The 20,024-nt window shown below is 35.7% G+C and overlaps 1 protein-coding gene and 1 long non-coding RNA gene across 25 annotated transcripts in view; one reads left to right on the forward strand and one right to left on the reverse strand.

Moving 5' to 3' along the window:
• LOC116662781 overlaps nucleotides 1-20,024 on the reverse strand; it is a 551,908-nt gene that overhangs the window by 290,700 nt on the left and 241,184 nt on the right. Inside the window, exon 4 of one of the 24 annotated variants that reach the window (XM_032477179.1) lies at nucleotides 19,214-19,657. The exons of the other annotated variants lie outside the window; for them this stretch is intronic. Within the exon in view, the coding sequence (XP_032333070.1) occupies nucleotides 19,601-19,657 (57 nt within the window). The 3' untranslated portion in view covers nucleotides 19,214-19,600. Of the gene's footprint in view, nucleotides 1-19,213; nucleotides 19,658-20,024 lie in introns of those variants that run through there. 24 annotated transcript variants of the gene reach the window in all.
• Nucleotides 1,846-19,976, forward strand: LOC116662825. Its single transcript, XR_004318922.1, has 3 exons — nucleotides 1,846-1,928; nucleotides 10,950-10,956; nucleotides 19,966-19,976. It is a non-coding gene; the product is annotated as an uncharacterized LOC116662825 (long non-coding RNA).

The raw sequence follows: 20,024 nt of genomic DNA on the forward strand, positions 1-20,024 counted from the left end.
GTGGGAAGCCACCCTAAGACAATAAGTCAAATGAGAACTTCAGCAAAACTGAGTGGGGGTGTACAGAGATTTCCAGGTACTCCCTGCCCCCACATTCAAAGCTTCCCTCATTATTAACATCACTCACCAGAGTTGTACATTTTTTATAATTGGTGGCCTACACTGACACATTATCACCCAAAGTCCACTAGGAGTCACTCTTTGTGTTGAGCATTCTATGGGTTTGCATGTATAACAACCTCTATCCACCATTATAGTATCATACTATATGTATATATGTATGATATATATAGTCGATTATACTATAATATGACACCATAATGGTGGATACATGTCATAAAACATACTATAGTATCAAAATATAGAATAGTTTCACTACCCTAAAATTCCCTGTGCTTCACCTATTCATCCTTAGCCCCTGGCAACCAGTGATCTTTTTACTGTTTCCACAGTTTGATCTCCAGAATGCCATAAAGATGGAATCATACAGTATATAGCCTTTTCAGATTGGCTTCTTTCACTTAGTAATATGCATTTAAGGTTCCTCTATGTCTTTTCATGATTTGATAGCTCATTTCTTTTTAGCATTGAATAACATTCTATTATCTGTATGTATTTTGGGTCTTTTTTTTTTTTTTTTAAAAAAGGAAGTTTTCAATCTGTGTGCAATGGAAGTACTTTGGAAAGTCTTAAGGGAAGAGTGACATGATGAGATTTATGGTTTAAAAATATAAATCTGGCTTATTTATGGGGAAGAGGCTAGAGAGGATAGGGACAAATTCCAAGAGAACAGTTGGGGTGCTATTGCAATAGTTCTGGTATGAGAGGAGAGAGCCACATTCTGGGATGGTAGCAGCTGAGATGAACAGAATGAGATGGTTTAAAAATACATTTATGAGTTAAAAGTAATAGCGCTCATTGATGAATCAGACTTGGGAAATTACAGAAAGAGAGGTCAAGGATGATTTCTGGATTTTGGGCTTGAGCAATTGGGTAGATGAGGGTATTTAACAAGGGTGGGTGGGGAAATAAGGCTGGATGTCTCACTAGAGTAGGTTGATTCCATGCCAAAAACTCAGCCCCTCAGAAAATTCTTTTAGAGGGATATAAAAGTCCCCACCAAACATAACTCTTACTTCCTTTTCCTTGCAGATTACTGGCCAGTCCTCCTAGACTCTAGGGATATGAATAATGCCCTTAATAATGTCAAATAATTTCCATCAGTCCTTAATTGCCCACTGATCTGTTTCCACCATCTTAATCATCTTTTTGATGGTGTTCCCCGCTACTACTAAACTTGACATTATACATCGGCAATATTCTGTTTTCTTTTTTTTTTTAACTTTTGTTTGTTTGTTTTTTGCAAACTTGCAAACTTCTATTATTTGCAAACATTTATTTCAGCTAAAATGTTTGTCAGAACCCTAAATAAATAGCATAAAAGTTGTCCATGATAGGGTGCTAGGATCATTTGCAGTAGGTTGTATTCATGGCTGTTGGCTAATGGTATATAGTCCATTATATTAGCTCTCGCTGGTTAAAAGATTAAACTAACATCCAGAGCATATAAATAGTAGGCTATAATATTCTTCTTTCTCTCTATATACATATATATATATAAATTTTTTAGTAAAAATCATTGAGATACTAATAGAATTAAAATCAATCAGAAATACCAATGTTTGTTTCTTAGTTTTGATAACTGGACTATGGTTATACAAGATATTAATGTTAGCAAAAGCAAGGTAAAGAATCTATGGAACCTCTATGTACCATTTTGTAACATTTCTGTAGGTCTCAAATTATGTCAAAATAAAAAGATAAAAGGTAAATCATCATTGCCAGGGCAGAGTTAAAAGGGAAATATGTGTATAACATACCTGAAAAAGACAGATATTCAAATATCAGCATTAGAGGGCTTTAACTCAGTGTTATGTCTTTACTTATTCTTGATTAAATGCATGAGTTCACTTACATATGCAAATCAAATCTGATTAAATTACCTGAAATAAAATAAAACAGGAATATATGAATAAGTATATGACTACATAAAATGTCTTGAAGCTTAATGAATAAGCAGGAATTAATATTATCTCGAAGAGTTGTGAAGGAGCTAAGGCTCCACCATAAATCTGAAGGCAAACTTGCTCTACACGATAGAACTTTTTGCCCTTCTTCTTAAAAAAAATGATAAATTCCCTGAGTTCAAGGATGACTTTTAGTTTTACCAAAGCTGTTCATCACAGAATCACTTTTTCTGTTTACTCAGGTACTACATTTTAGAGTCCTCTTTAACTCATTCTTCCCCATTTTTTCTTTCATCTGAACAGTTCCTACCTCATGCCAAACCTTTGACTTCATCATCTTCACTATTATCTTATGTTAAGTCCTTATTGCTTTTCTAAGGTCCTATACAGGAATACTCTCCTAAATCCTATCCTTACTTTCCCTGATTCAAATGATCCATTCTACATACATACATAAGACAAATTATTCACTATAAATTGTAGATCTGGTCATGTTCAAAAGCCATTAAAGAAAATATGTTACTTTAAAAAAGAAAGGAAAACAGAAAAAAGCAAACGCCTCTAGAATCTAGTCCACATCATGACTCCTTTGTATCTTGTTGAGCTCAGCTCACTTCCTTCTTTCTAGGTGTATTCCCTGACCTCCTGCCAAAGTGAATTGTCTACTGTTCCCTGAAGAGGCTCACAGTCTCCCATCCCTGCCTTTGTTCACGTTGTTTCCCTCCATCTGAAATTTTTGTTTTTTCAGTTATTCAAGGGACCAGCCTTAATGCAGACAACTAGGGTATAATGTTAACATGACAAAGTGGTCTTGCCCTTGAAAGGGTCCCAATGAAAGACTGCTTCCCCCTTGAAACTTTTCTGATCTACCTTTTAGTACGCAGACTTTTCTCCTTTGACCTGCCTTCTTTGTTAAGGCATTGATATGGCTATACCCTGATACATACACTGATATGGTGCTCTCAGGTGTTGCTTTCTTAAGGTCTGAGACCGTTGGCAACTATTTTTTATGCCTTGAATTGTCTACCAGAGAATTGGGTGCTCAGCAAAGATCAACAGAATTAAACTGAACACTGAAGGCATTCTCTAAGAAGAGGGATTCCTCAAACTCAGCTCCTGATCCACTCCTCTCTTTCCCACCCTGAGCTCCTTACCACAACAAATTTATCTAAATAAATTTTTTAGCCTTAAAGTAGTCACAGACATGCTACTTGGGTAATAGTATTTTTTTAATTTGAATTGTTAATACTCCATGAGCTACAATTAAATATGGCATGATTCTAATTGCCTTTCTGTTGTAGAAACTATATGTTCATTTATTGTGCATACTGATTGAATTTCCAGTTGAAGGAAAGTGTAACTGAGCTGAAACCATGGGCCTATCTTCAGTTCGCCATATTCAGAACCCTCTTTGGTCATCGTATTCATTATCTAATATTTACAGGGCCCCTGCATGTGGTTGTTCGGGCTGTGGGCTATAAAAGGGACACTGGCTAGGGAAGTGAGTGAGGCAGAAATCCAGCTCATACTCTGCTTACCAAACCACAAGCATGAGTCCAATTACACATCAAATGTGCATGTGGCATCTGCACAGAGGAAAGGGGAACTTTTTATTATTCACATAAAGTGCAAGTGGGGATTAATCTAGTCAATGAACTTTAATATATTGTATAGAAAACCTTTTTAATACTGAAATCTTTGGTGTGTGTTTTTCTTAATCCAATTTTGTTGATAGGAGTGCAATTTTCATCTAAGTGTATTCCAACATAGAAGCAGTGAAGAATTCTATGAATTAAACATACACGCTCTCCCTAGAAATAATAAAAAGATACATTAGGTCATTGGATCGATTTCTTTTCCAATGAAAGTTTGTTCTCTCTTGTGTATTTGTCATTGTTTTGTCCCACATGAGTTTAAACTATTTAAGCTATAGTTCTTATTCCATTTCCCAAGGGTGTATATTCAAGAGCTTAATAGAAGTCCTTGTTACTGAATTGAAGAGTGGGTGCTTTGTTTTACGTTTCTTTGGTGAAGTAGACTGACCTAGAATTCAGGACACTTTAATGTTACTCTTCTCTTTATTATTATTATCATTACTATTATTATTCTTATCAGTCAATATCTATATTGCCCATATATTGTGTTTATAATGCTCATTACCTCTAATCCTCTCTACAAATTACTCTGACAGGTACTGTCATTCTCATTTTTTACAGAAGAAAACTCAGGTGTTTGGTGATTTCCCCAAATCCAGAAGGGAAGCATGATTCCAAATTGAGATTTAAATCCAGGTCATCCTGACAACAGAAAATCTTCTCCCTCCTTTAGATGAAGTCTAGCAAACTAAAAAATGTTCCACTTTCTTTAATAAATTTATCAACGAATGTTAGTAGAATAATTCTTATGTGCCCTGAATTCTAGTCGATGCTAGAGATGAGAAAGAGAGACAATATTTGCTCTTAGGGCACTTATATTGGGGAAAGAGGTAATAAACAAATATACAAATATATAACACGAGTCCAGGTATTGACAAGTACTAGTGACATAAAACAAATCAGGGTACGGAAATAGAGAGTAATGAGTTGGAAGTAGTGGGTGGGAGGTCACAGAAGGTCCTTCTGAGGAAGTTATAGTTTAGTAGTGGTCTGAATGTAGTAAGGAGAAAGTCATATGAAGGTTGAGTGGAAGAGTGTCCCAGACTAGAAGGATCATGGCAAGTTAGAGGAACATCATGAAGGCCAGCATCATTAGGACAGGATGCACAGGAGAGTAGTAGGAGGTGAAGACAGCTTACAGGTAGAGATCTCATAACGCAGGCATAAGCAGGCAAAGGTAAGGAGTTGGTTTTTTTCCTGAGAAGCCATTGGAGGGGTTTATCCAATTCACGTCTCTGAAAAATCACCTTGACTGCTGTGTGGAAAATAACTCTAGGGGGAGAAGAATGGAAACAGAAATACAGAAACTGCCAGTTAGACTATTGCAACAGCCTCCACAAGGCATGACGGTGACTCAAGGCAGAGTGGAGGTCTTGGAGGAGGGGAAGTGGTTATGTTGGAACAGAGTTAGAAATCGAGTTGGCAGGACTGGCTGATGGAAAAGATGTAGGTGTCAGAAAAAGAGAGAAATCCAAGATCACACCTAGGTTTTACACTTGAGATACTTGGTGGATGTTGGCGCCATTTACTGAGACAGAGAAATTTGAAAATGAGCAGGAGTTTAGGAGTGGATATGTAGGAAATTAAGAAGTCTGTTTCGTACACATTATTGTATCTTATGGCAAATTATACACATTTCTGTACTACTTTGAGACTGTAATGTATCAGCTAAATTAGAAAAGTCCTAAAAGGTGTTGACAGATAGATGCCTCCCATGGATATATGAAAGATGTGAAAAAAAAATGTCTCCCTACATACATCCACTCACCCACAAACACAAAAGTGCCCCTACTACATTACATTATACCTACATAATTATTCATTGGGACACATGGTTTGATTTGGATCATCAAACCAGTGATTAAGTCCAGCCAGAAAAGAAACATGCAATGAATATTAATCTTCTTTTTGCTCATAGATCATCCCTATGACGCCCAGGGGCAATCTTTAACGGGTCCATTTTCTCCACGTAAAATGTGTGTTTTCTCATAGTCCTGAGGTTGAGAGTAGAAACAGAGTTCACTGAGATTTTTTATTATTATTATTATTGGTGGATTTTCTGTCTTTCATTTTTTTTCCAGAACCATTTTCAAAATACATTTATTCCAAAAGACTTCACTGACTGCTCTGGGTCACATAAAAAGAGAGCCTAAATCTTTCCTGAAGCCTGAAGAGGGTGTCATTTTTATCCCTTCTTAAGCACTTAGAACCAAATTACAATTCTTACCTTTCCTTTTATTTCTAAACGCTTTCTACCTAGTAGGATTGCAAGCTGCTGAAGTTACAAGTAATGACTTTCATATAATCGTTATCACTCTGCTGAGCATCATGCTCACATAAGATGCCTTGGATTTGTTTTTGATGATCAAAAAAAAAAAATCAGAAAGTCTCCTTTCCAAAATTTCAGAAGGGATATAAAATAGTGTAGTTGTCTGGGGACTTCTGTCATAAATTTGTGAAATTGTCAAGGTCTAACTCTGGAAGCAGTATTTCAGATAACCTAATCCCACTTTATTTTGTATTTGAAACTTTGCTAGGTAAAATGCTACTTGCTAAAATCAAAATAGACAAACAGACAAATAAAAAGCACCAAAATATACATCTGCACTAGTGAAATGCTTTGATTTGTTGGTGACTGGCTTGTTCTTTGGAGTTTTACTTTGTAAAGTTATTTTTGCCTGTTTTGAGCTACATCAACATTCCTATGATTTATTTCACCTGTAAATGGTGACAATCTGCTTGGATACTATAAAGGGAGGAGATAACAGAGTCTGAAGGAAGCTCTCTACTAACCAAGTCGAGGCCTCCTCTCCACTTGATTGGAACTTCAGGTGATAATTATCTGGTACAGTCATTAGGGTTAATATGCATTATTTATTTTGATTTTATAATCTGTAAGGGTCATACAAACACTAATATGGGTTCCTAATTGTCTATTATGCTGAGAGGAAAATATTTTGACCAGCAAAAAAAGTATATGTATCTATGTGTCCATGGTAGTTTGCTTTGTTCTATCAAAAAGTCTCATAAACTTGAATTTGTGAGAGTTAAGCTTCGAAGACTTTATCACCTTTGGGTAAAATAATCAAACAACTCTTCTGACCAAACACAATAGAGCCCTGGAACATTCATGCCCATCTAAAGTGCAGATCATGTTCAAGGTTCAGCCTAAAATAGTGAGGGAGCTTTTCCCTCTTTATGAATCTGTTTTACTGGTAAAGCAACATGAAATGAATGTTTAACATGACAGGAAATGAGGCAAGAAGTACAGGTCTATATTTTAAGACTGCTCCAATAATACATAGAAACACCAAAATTATTTTTTCCTAGTCACAAGTTGAGAGCAGCATGGCCCCATTTCTGTTTTACATCTAGTCGCATTGATCAGCATGTCCAGATGATTCCCCCTCCCTTTCCCACACTTTTGATTCAATCTGTTGCAAGTCCATCTTTTAGAATGCTTGCTGTGCCTAGTGGTCAGAGACAAATTTGGTTCAATACTAAACTGAGTAATTCAAGTGGACAGCCAAATAGCTGATATTATACTCATTAGTGACTGAGAACAAAACAAAACAGAAAAACCCACAGGGATAAACTGGATTTTGGTGAGACAAACAGTAAAAGACCTTAGTGAGAGTATAGTGAGGTTTGTCAAAATGGAGAAATTCTGTTTTTTGTCTCAAGTACGTTTGCATGTGTGTGACTTGGATGTGTATCTAATATGCTTAACATAATGTTTCTCAAATTTCCACTACCAAACTTGCCACATTCCCATGTGTAGTAAACCACCAGGAGTTCTCTAAAAGAATCTTACTCAGCAAACAAGCTTGCACTGTCTAATATAAAAATCATGAAAATATTAATGCTAATACTAACTGCCTAGAAATGGTCTGAGAAGAAACAGAAAAATAGGACCCTGATTCTTTTCTTTAGAGCAATAGAATCTGGATGAAGAGGGAGTTATCAAGACATAGTTATAAAAACATTCAAACTCCTCTTCACAATCATAAGAATACATAATTAGCACATCTGTGTTTGGGAAGGTTAAATTTAACTCAGCTTGTATTAAAAATATCTTGAAATATGACATAAAGCTTCATAATTATTTCAACAGGCATTCATTGACCCCGCCTGTGTGCCAGGTAACATGGACAGAAAGGTGAATAAGACAAGGAACTATGCCCTGCAAACTCCAAGATAAGATGATAGCATAGGTTCTTTAGCAAGGCTTTTAGGTTCTTCCATAAAACAAGGACATTTTCTAAATATTCTCTTTAATATGAGCAACTATAACCTTTGTTGGCCTCAGTTTCATGCCAAGTCTTAAGACTCTGATTTTATGATTTCAAAGAGTTGCCAACATAATTAGAGAAGAGGAGATGAGTTTTAAAGTGTGAAAAAAACAAAAGAGAAAGAGAAAGAAGGAGCGAGCGTGAATGAGACTGAGCCAACATAGAAAATGGGTTTAACTGAAGCAGAGTTTCAGCTGGAGAAGAGCAATTTGGAATTGTCCTAGTCTGGAACATTAACAAAAATACCATTAGGAAAGCTTTTAAGTTGGAAAAGAACAATCTATTTGGGATGTGTGGCCATGGACTGCTTGCTGGAAAAGCATTCCAAACCATGTTGTTATGGCCAGAAAGCCATGCATAAAGGATAAGATTTCTTTAAAAACCAGGAAGAAGAAGATAGAGACAGACCAAGAGAGAGAGATACTGATCAAATTTTGAAAATCTAATGATAGACACAAAAATGATGGTAAAAATTAATATTAACTTGTATATAGTTTATCAGTTTGAAATCGTTCCTACCCTGCACTCAACAAAATGCCTGGAGCATCATGTGAGTTCAATAATAGATGTAGGGCAGAAGCTTTAAACCCCGTGCTTGTGAAGAAGATTCTCATTCCACAGTCTGTAATGTTAAGCGTGAATGTTGAGAAGAAGAAACAGCCAGGGACTAAGGGTGGCATCATCCTTGAAATCCTTTTGATGAACATTAAATAAGAATAGGAGACAATACAGCAACATTCTGTTTCCTGAGTACACCCTTAGTACTGAGTCAGCCTGATTACAACAAACATTCTTTGAACATCTGCAATTTTTTTTTACTTCATAATGCTTACATTCTAATAGAAAGAGAGCCTATAAAGAGATAGAAGGTAAATAACAACAAGAAATTCAATTTCACTGAAAGCAGCAAAAAATTTTTTAAAGAAAAAAGTCATTGGCAACAGGTGCTTAACTATCTCGTAAACTGAGAGAAAAGCAGTTCTTTAAGAATTTAAGAGGAGGCAGTACTGCCACAAGTATTGGGTTACGTGATCTCCTGGAATTGAACATGGAAAGGTATACTGTATAAGGTAAGATTCTAGGCTGGGGTCTCTGTTTCTATAAATTATAAGTACTTGTAATTTTTTTAAAGTCTATCTTCTGAGATTTTTTAAATTCTGATGGTCAGCCATGGAATATGGTGCAACTTAGAAAGCTGTTTTTCAGTAGCACCACTTTGGACCCAAGAGAGTGGAAAAGCACTCTACCCCCAGACTGAACCTGAACTACCTCAAAGGGTGACTGCAAATGACTGAACACGGCATGGCCATCCCTACCTTACTGGGGGGAAAATGAACATTACCTAGGACATTAAGGAGCACGGTCCGTACCTTCTATGAAATGGGTTAACTGAATACATTAATCCCCCACACAAACACATAGATACATATATTCCCCTGTAATACTGACTGAGTGCAGAATGATTGTATGAGATTGTAGGAATCTGTTAGCTCATTTTATCTTCAAGCAAAGGGCTGGTAGTTTTCAGAAAGGATGTTAAGAGGTTGCACACACAAAGTAGATAACTGGAAAAAAAATGTGCAAAGTTTAGGATTAAACCTCTCTTTCACCAGAAAGAATCTAATTATTTACTATGTTTTGATCATGGAGAAAAAATATTTTTCTTTCTACCTATCCTATATAGGTGTATTTTCTTTAATAGATGCCAATTATACACTGATGTATATTTGAGGTAAGCCTTAGTTCATGAAGATGATTTTTTTAAACACTCCACTTAAAAATGCATGATCTCAGAAGGGAAAAAAAAAATGAAGAGAGCCAAATCCTATCACACAAACATACATTTAACTCTTAACAATGCCTGTGAGGCTATGCACATTGCTAACAAGACAAGATTTTGTGTTTTTTAGCTTATTATGTTACAGTGTGACCTGTCAACTAGATTCTTAAACAAATCATTTCCTGATGCCCTTGACTTGTGTAAAATTAGTGAATAACTACTTTAGTTTACTGATGCTCTTTAAGGTTAAAGCATGATAGATAAAACACCTCGGATTAAGACTTAATAACACAGAGTTCTTTTCACAAACCAAGTTTTAGGACAAATTGGGAGTTCTAGTGAACAATTGGGAATTTCTTTAATAAAATATCACACAGATTGGAAAATTGGCTTTTGGGAATAGGATCTGGAAAAATTTTTGACACAAAGTGATAGGGCCCAACTGTATTATTTTTCTTTGCTGACATTCCTTTCCCAAATGACTAAGCAGGCTTATTAGAGGACCAATTACTCAGTGTCAAAACCATAAAGTGGGATTCAGGATGAAAGTAAATGTGTTTGATACCTCCTGTGTGCCAAGCCCAGAGGACAAGCATGGAGTAGGCATTTCCATATACTTAATCTTGTAATTCTGTCTTCTTCTTTCTCAGATAAAGTAATTAAGTTTTAAACTAGAGGATGTACTATCTTATCCAAGGTCACAAAAGGGAGTCTGGACACTAACATATTCGTCTGATATTACACCTCCTACTTATATTTTTATTCCACACAGCCTTTCAATTTGCTTTAATTATCAGAAGCTATAACCTTGATTAGAAAATCATACGAAAATGAATAAATGCATATTTATGCATGACTGGGACATCGTGCTGTACATCAGAAAGTGACACCTTGTAACTGACTATACTCCAATAAAAATAAATACATAAATAAAATGAAATGAAAACCATGGATGCTCATTTTGAATCTGGTATTGCCTTGGGAAGAACCAAGGGGGTTTGCTTAGCATAACCTGCTTTTATGGTATCTTTTTGCACTAATTATTTTAATTTCTTAAGAAAAGACATTTTATGTACAAGGGTTGTTGGTTTTATAACTTCTCCCTTTCATGAATTAATATCACTGTCATTGTAACACTGGTAGCAAATACACAGGGAGTGGTATAGTTAAGGAAAAGCATGTCACCAAGAGTAAGGATCAGAGTTTATATTGTCCTAAATTCTGATAGCTAACTCAGGACAGCAAACTTCTTTATGGCATAGGCAATAATAAGAATGATTTATTTACCAATCACCCCAAAAAAGCCTTTATTTATTATTTTCATCTTTAAAATCTATTTGCCAAAAGGAAAACCTAGGCTCACAGGCTCATAAAAAAATAAAAAGAGAAGAGAATTTTTCATTTTCTCAAACTTCAAAAAAGGCATGAGTTTGACTCAAGTCTTTTTCCATGTGGCTCATTTTTAATTTTCTTGGGCTGGTAGGAGGAGGATAATACTCCTAAGTCTTTGAAAATAATAAACAAGAATTAGCCCTACCTTAAATTCTAGTAACCTAGCCCATACACCAACAGAAGTACTCTGTGTATAAGAAAGTAAATGAAAATATAAACATGGTATGTTTGACATTTTGGAGGATCCTTGGAGAGACACTGATTTGTAATTCAGATCACATAGCATCTTTGATTTCTCCCACTCGCCCAGGCCCTTTCCCCACCCCTCACCAACCCAAAAATAAAACACAAAAGCTTTATCTGCAATGGATGGAGAGCAACCCAGGAATTTGCGCAGAGACTATCCATCACATTTCTGTCTTAATTGAATGACACTAGAATGAGATCGATAAAATGTAACAAGAGACAGCTTTGCATTTCCACACTCTCTTATTCCTCCTCTCTATTACTCTCAGCCACCACCGTGACCAGAAAGCCCAAGTACAGAACATGAACCCTGCTGCCAGGCAAGCTGTTAGGATGTGAATAAACTTGTCAGAGAAACAACAAAACTTATAAATGTTAGAAGGGAGCTGGTGAGACAAAAGGTTATTAGAGGAGTATTGAATAGGCTTCTTTAAAAAAGCAATTTCATAGATGTATTCTCACCCCTGAATTACCTCCTCAAATGCAATGTTTCAGTTAGATAATCTCTACGGCTCTCCCTATGCCCCCAAGATTTCTTGAGAATGCATCAATGGCTGGCTCAAAAGCAGATGTGGTGACATCTCAGCTCCAATCTGCAAGTCCTACGATGAATGCCGGGCAACTGTGATGTCCGTGTATACAGGGTTCCTGAGATTTCCAATGCATTATTGATAACCTCATCACTCTGCTAAAAGCAAAGGCTGACATTGTTATAATCTCAGCCTTCTCCTGAAGAGCTCTGCCTTTGCCTGGGAATCGATCAGAGGAAGAAAGAAGTAAACCAAAGAGCAAAACTGCACATGTAAAAATCAAGAAGGTGGAGAATTGCCTACATTCACTTCACTCTGTGTGTTAACTAAAATCACATGGCCTGCTTGGGTGTTTTTATACCTTTGACAGTTTACAACGTGGCCAAACGCTGGGCTGTATGTTGTAATAATTCATTTAATATTCCACATCTTGAGCTTGTTAGAAGCTATCCCCAGAACAAAAGTCTGTATTAAAAAATAAAGTTTTTAATGTAGTTTCAAAAACGGCAGATTATTTTCTTCATTCCAGTAAATTTTCTCTGTACCATTTTGCAACTTAATTAGTTAGAGGTGACTGCTCTGTCTTCCTACAGCTTCTTTCTGTGGTCATGTGCCATATTATGAAAGATATGTACACCTGCAGAGATACTCTATACAATTTTACTTTTTTATATTTTAATAATGCAAGGATATAGCACACATTAGTGCCTAAACTGTTTATAATTTTTATTTTATTTTCAAAAATGATACATTGAATAATATGACAAAACGTACGTGTCACATCTCATCACAAGTAATTAAAAGAGAGAATTAGAAGATACACTCAGAGCATGGTTTAGGACTTGATTTTTTTGTCTATGTTCATTCTTGGAGATAAAATCTTAAGTAGCCCATCTTGCTGTTAAAAAGAAGAGAAAGTTATTTTCTTAGCTGGTAGATGGATACATAATTTGCAAAATAGTCCTTAGTTGTAAGTTACTCCTGGAATCTAGAGCAAATGAGTTTGCAATTCAATCATGATTCGCAAATGAAAACAAGGGGTCAAATGGAACAAAGGGCAAAACATACATAATTTTGTTTCATCTGCAGACATTAGGCACCTGGAGCAGGAGTTGGTGGCTACCTGCCCAGGTAAGACACAGCATGCATTAATGAACCTAGTTTATCCACCTTTCACTTGTTGAGGCCTGTATTTAATGTCCTGTAAATTTTCCCCAAGTTACAGATTGTGCCCAGAGTAAGGCCCCAGGAAAGGTGGATATTATAGGAAGAAGTGTGTATGTCTTTAGACATGAATGCACATACTGCAAGGCAGAAAACTGTTACTCCCTACATTCTAAACCAAGTAAAATTTAAAGCGCCTCAAGACATCACAATGTTTTATTATGGGTTATGTTTTTAATGTAGTAGTGGCCCACTTTCCCAAGGGCTTCAGGAGTGTAACCCTGGGAAAAAGACAAATTTCATGGAATATGGAACTTATTTGAGCAACATAAACTAAAACTAACTTGAAGTGAAAAAGATTCTACCCCCTGATCATCTAATTTCATCTACTGCTGTTTGCTTTAGTTGGTGGATTGTACATGGAGCAGTAAGACAGTAAGGCTATTTCTGATATGAACAAGCACATCACTGAAAAAAACAGTAACATGTAACAAACGCCACCAGAATTTGGTGGCACCATAGTGGGGCCTGGCCATGCTGATGTGTGGGTACCTGCCATTGGGGAAGTTGATTAACCCCATGTATGGCACTTATAGGCCAGAGGCTAGCAACTGATTGCAACCTGTACGTAGTGTGAGTTCACACAAAGAACACAGTTATTGCTGTAGGGTGCTTCCTGTTGTTGGTGTTATAGCATGTGGGTTGTTCTTAATTTTTAAAATGACGCTATGGCTAATTAGGGGTGTTGGCACAGCTTGGAGTGATGAAGAAACCGATTACAATTATAAAAGACTTCTGGGGCCAGAGCAGTCAATGAGGCTGACTGCAACCCGTGCTAGCCTCAGCGGTGTCTATGTGGTTGTCAACTATGATTATGTGAGAAGCAGACTGGATTTATTAGTTGCTTTTTCTTTTTTTTTAACTATAGGATTCAAATGCCCATGGATGTGGCTCACAATATTATCAGAGTCTCAGTTCCTCTCCTGTGTTTTCCTTGTGCACTAAGAACACTCAAGAAAGAAAAAAGAAAAACCCTATCCCATTGTACTGTCCAGAGTCTATGATAAGGCAGGATGAATAAAAAAGAAAAACTGTCTACTTGAAGTAACTTTTATAATACTTTCTCATCTTAAACCTAAAAGTCAGCCTCAACCTTGTTTATTTTTCGCATTCTGTATATTTGAAACTGATAAGAAACAAGAGAATATATTGGATATCCACCAATAAGGTGAAAAAGGAACAAATGGAATTTTACTTTGGGGAAGTTATTTTCTAGAGAGCGAAAAAAAAAAAAAAAAAAAAAAGAAAGAAATAAAGAAAGAAAGCAATGAAGAGAAAACGAACCTTTGTTTAATCCTATGGGGAAATCTATTGAAATACAGCATCTAAACATAGTTTATGTTTGAGTTTTGTCCCCTCACAAGTATTCTTCATTTAGGAGATGTGCATTTATTACAACACATTACAAAAGAGCCTGAATGGGTATTCAAATAGCTGCTGTAAATCAAAAGATTCTTTTTTCAAGGAAACAACCATAGATTTTTATAGTTTTTGCACTTTGCTATGGACATTCTAAAATGATAGAAAGATTCTCATTTGTGCCCCCCTCCCCCCAACCCTGAAGCTATTGAATTGTTCTGGTTTTGTACAGTGTAGAACAATCCTGCAATAATAAAACATTTCAACTTTGTACAAAAGGTGAAGCTTTTCATTTGAAGTTTTTCTTTAACAGGAAAAAAAAAAACCCCAGAGAAAATGGGCTGACAGCTTTAGAAAATTTAAACAATTCCCCTTGCCAAGATACGTATTTCATGAGTTTTCTCTAATTTCAGATTTGGTGCATATGTGTCGTGCTAACAATGAATGCTTTCAATTTCAGTGTTCAGTTTCTCTCTCTGCTTAAAGCAATCTTCAACTTTTAATAGGCAATTATTTTTCTAATCGCTTCTTAAAAACTTTTTTCAGGGCTGTGAAACACTAAGCTCTAAGTTATCCATGTTGGTTGCATTTAAGACAAACCGAGCGCATTTTAAACTGCAAAATGCACTTGATTGGTAAAGGTATCTTAAAATAAGGAGGTAAAGCAGGGAGGCTAAACCTCAAAGTATTAGAAAACTTTCGTGACTTACCAATTCACAGGGGAATTGGATGAGAAGCATTCTTTTAAGGGAAAAAAAAATAAGCAAAGCAGTATTGACTATGATTGTTTAAATGGGATCTATAGTGTTGTACTGTTTTCTCTTATAAGCATTAAACTTCACTTCACAAAATAGAGTGTCTTCTCAAGTTCTCTCTTTATACCTGTCACCTACATGGAACACATTATTTTATATTTAAAAAATGAAACATGCTCTTATCATCTCAACTATTCATATACAATTTCCTTTGAAATACAACTGCTTCAAATAGCATTCTTTTGTGGCAACAAAACGGAAAAAACTAATGAGAAAAACAAGAAGAAATAACATGCTATGTTTTACAATATAGCTATCAGGCATGAAAAGAAAGACAATGAGTCCAGTTCTGTAACACCTAACCAAAGCTCTTTAACAATGCTCATTTCAACGCTGCAGACACAAATAGAATAATAAAAATGCATGTGGCTAAGTAGTTGAAATATTAACTGTGATAATGTAAGGACAATTCCAGTAAGATTCAATTCAAATCAGAAAAATCAACTAATGTTTCATGAAACCAACTAAAGCTATAATAAAAGCTTCCTTCAATTTCAATATTTTAAACTTAGTTTACAACAAGCTGTTTAAAAGACTTGTTTAATTATTAATAGAAACATTTTACCTCAGAGATTTTTTTTTTTAATTGCACTTGATATTATCTACCAGTGGTTCAATCTAGAAGGTAAAATACAGAACATGGCTGAGCCAATATTGTAAAGATCCTAATTAGTATCACGCTATAGAAAAACAATGAAGTGATTTTGTCACCAATTACTGATAATTAGCCTAAGTACAACAGTTAATTTCATGGAAATAAAACCACTATAAAATGAAAGGAACAAAACCTATCATAATTAATAGCATTTGCCGGCATTCCTCAACTGCTTATTTAATTCATGAACCATAAAAGTTTGAAACAACTTAAACAGCTAAACCCACACACAAAATTCAAGAATCCGTGTATCTGGATTTTCTGATTTTCTAGCAACTGTGGAAATATGCAATTTAGCAACAGAATTAATTATGTTTATCAAACTTCTATCCCCTAAACCTTAATGTATCATACTTCCAGAATGTGCACTTGTTAAACAATAAAATCTAGTATATTAAATTACAGAGATATCTCTGTGATAGCTTGTCATTATCCTGTCACAATGCTACTACAGTGAACTACCATAATTGCAGAAATATTACAGTGTTAGAAGTCCCAATCTCCCTTGCACTTTTGTCTCAAACTTTTCTCTCCACTTGCTTCTTCTTTTTTTTCATTGTAGCTCTGCTGTCTGTGCTCATGAGCATGGGGACCACTGTGCTTGTGCCCCTGTGTCAGTTTCATCTCATGCATTAACTGTGCCCCAAGTTTCGGAATTCGACTGTCACAAGGCATCGTGAAGTCAAGCCAAGCTTTAAAAATGTTGTTCCGGCTTCTCTTAAAGCTGGAAAGGATTCATTTTGCAAGGTACCTACCACTCAACAAAGTAAGAACAATTCAAAGCCAGTGACTTCTAAAGCTAAACTTGAGAAAATGCACCCTTGCAGATATTTTTCTAGTTTCAATAAGTTCCGAAAACAAAACTTTAAAACCTAACAAAACATCACTTTAGACTATTGCCTATTAAACAGCAACATCAATTTTAAAACTTTAGGTACACAAATAAAAACATTTTAGAGGTTTTAGGCCACGCGGAGATAAGATCCTCTCTGGGGAGACGACTAGAAACTGCTCGGTCTTTTGTGCAGACTCCTGGAATGTGCTGGCTTTTCATTTCTTTCTTTGTGTCTGGCACACTGGCCTCACAGGCAGTGTCTTAAGCCATGCAGGGTCAGGGCAAACAGAGAACAGCATTCATGGACAGATCAAGTTTATGTGAGAATCTGCTCCTCCGCTGCCCTCAATCTCCATATGAATTGTTAATAAAATCTCAGCCTGAAAGCTCATCACCCCAACAGTGGGGAAGTCATGCAGAGAATCCTCTAGTTCAGAAAAACAAGATTTCTTTATCTTTTTCATCCTTCGCCAGAATTCGTGGGAATTCTGCCATGTAACCTCTTCCTGAACCACCCCTCCTCCCCACCTCTCTGCACAACTCTCTTGGTCGCACCTGATCATCAGGGAAGGCGGGGAACTAAAAGACAAAAGAAACATTCTGGCACCCACAGCAAATCTACCACAACATCAACTTTGCATCTGCAGTAATTTGCTGCTGTAAAAACCTTGAGGCAAAAGGAAATATCAATGCTTAATTTTTTCCAGTTAGTGTCAAAAAGCTAGAAAGACTTTCCCGTAGCTTTATGACACCACATGAACTAGAGAGCCACAGATATAATAAAAGGTCACATAGAAAGCGAAGAACAGAGTCATACCCTAATTAACGTGATATCTCCATGCAAATACTGGACAGGAACAAGACTCGATGTATGTTGCAGGCAATCTTGCATGTGTCTTCTAACCTTGCTACAGGCTAGCTGGGCCTCTTGTTTCCTCTGCTTTTGCTCCTTGCAAACTGTTTTAATATCGAACGCTTTTCAGAGGGATGGGCTGATGAACGAAAACATGAATTTCCTGCTTGCCCTTTAAGGTGGGTTAAAGGGGGTGCTAGCAATCAATTACAGAACAAAAGAACAAAACAAAACAAAAAAAGACTTAAGAACCTAAGGAGTGAATGTGTTACATTCTTTCCAGTCTATTTTTTTTTTAAAACTAAGTGCTTCATTTTTATTTACCCTTATAATGAATAGTAAATATCTATTTTATGTAAAAACTTAAAGTTAAGTTTACCCCATAGGTCCTGAAGAAAATCTATAATTTTCTGCTTGAAAAGTCTTTAAATGCACTTAACTTTCATTTCAACTTGATAATGATTTTACAAGGAATAAAAAAGCTTAACATTTCACTAGAATTTGTGCTTCATATTTTCAAATTGCTGTAACACACTCAGGTTCACTTCAGAATAAAAAGTTGTATTTTCCACTCTAATTAACAGTTTGACTCTATTAAGTCTTTGTTTCTTCACTTTATTTTGGTCAATAAAGCAATATTAACTTCTAAACTCTTTGCACATAAATTGTTACAAGATATCTTTCATTACAGTTTTCTTTCCTTTACCCACATATATCAAAAAAGTTGAATATAAAACAAATATTCCTAAAGAATACACAAATAAATGTTATTTGATGAAATATAATGCAAAATTGTATCACCATATATCAAGAAATGCTATTAGGTAATATTTGAGAAGATAAAAATACACAAACACACACACACAGACCCCTACACAGAGCTTCTCAAAAATAAGCAAAGTAAAAGGAACATAGGAAACTCCTTAACCACTCACATAACAAAGTCACACAAATGTATTACCTCACTCAACTGATCTAAAACAAAGTCATTATCATAAATAGCACATTCATTTGCTTTATCTCCATAGGTATCACTTTAGTATGTGAAACCTAGAAATCAGTAGTTCAAAGAATTCTCTTAAATAAAACTTGTCACAGAAGTTTAATAAAATTTTCAAATAAAATTAAATTTAGTTTTATATTAAATATCCCTCCCAGTGCCTCATGGAAATCTCTTTAGGTATTGAGACCTTAGAAATTCATTAAAGACACAATGGAACTACAAATGCAAAATAAATTTCAATATTATTCTTTAGCATTGATGTTAAGTCATTATTATAATTAATACATACTATACTATTTCTGGAAGCATAGAAATTCCAATTGTTCTTCACAACATACTTAACCTAAATTAATCTTTAGATATATAAAGTCAGTAATTCAATAAATGTTAAAGAATTATAAATACTTGCAAAGTTATGCAAATTTGCGAAAGAGTTGTTTTAGAAAGTGGAGAATTATCTGAAATATATATTGGTCTTTATGTAATAATTACTCAATAAGCTAATTTTAGAGTAATGAGTACAACAATTAAGCAGGGCCATGAGAAATTCAATAAGATTTATTCATAAAACTGTGTTACTGAATTATATCACCTCAAACGTTTATTGTGTTGACCTACTTCCATTAATTGCCAAAGGAATAATAATATTTTGGTGCAGAATTTATATTACCAAACTTTAATTTCTATTGTGATGTGTATTTTCCCAGAAGCAGGAATTAACAGTTTGGTCAATTTCCTTTAAGAGTTTGCTTTTCAAAATATGTGTTTTCAAAATATGAAAGCAGTTCTGGAGTAGGTATCTTCATTCTTTTTCTAAGGAACTTGTCTCATTGACTTCTATGGGGTCCACTTGCACTCTAATGTGGTAAAGGAAGAGGCAACATTGAACATGCTTGTCACTCTGAGGCTTGGAAGGTGACAGCCAATGGTACTTTCAGCTCTGCCCAAAAGCCCTGTGAGCCAGAGAGAGAACATGCTCCCAAGAAATAGCCTGGAGGTGGTAATAAGATGAAGAAACTTAGAACTCTAATCTGGACATGTGTATTTACATCCTGAACATAGATATCAACGTGGTTCCATGATATGAGATTTAACAAGACAGCCTCCAGATCAAGCCAGAGACACGTTGAGGCATCCATGTTGTGGTCCTCCAAAATTCACACATTGAAGCCCTAGCCTCCAATGCAACTGTATTAGGACATAGGGCCTCTAAGGAAGTAGTTAAAGTCAAATGAGGTTATAAAGGTGGGGCCTTGATCCACTGGGGGGTTGGTGTCCTTTTAAGAACAGACACCAGAGAGGGCACACGTGCCTCCTCTCTCTCTCATTCTCTTTCTCCCTCTCTGTCCTTTTACGCA

The sequence above is a fragment of the Camelus ferus genome, chromosome 1 (assembly GCF_009834535.1).
Source record: "Camelus ferus isolate YT-003-E chromosome 1, BCGSAC_Cfer_1.0, whole genome shotgun sequence".
Taxonomy (NCBI): Eukaryota; Metazoa; Chordata; class Mammalia; order Artiodactyla; family Camelidae; genus Camelus; species Camelus ferus.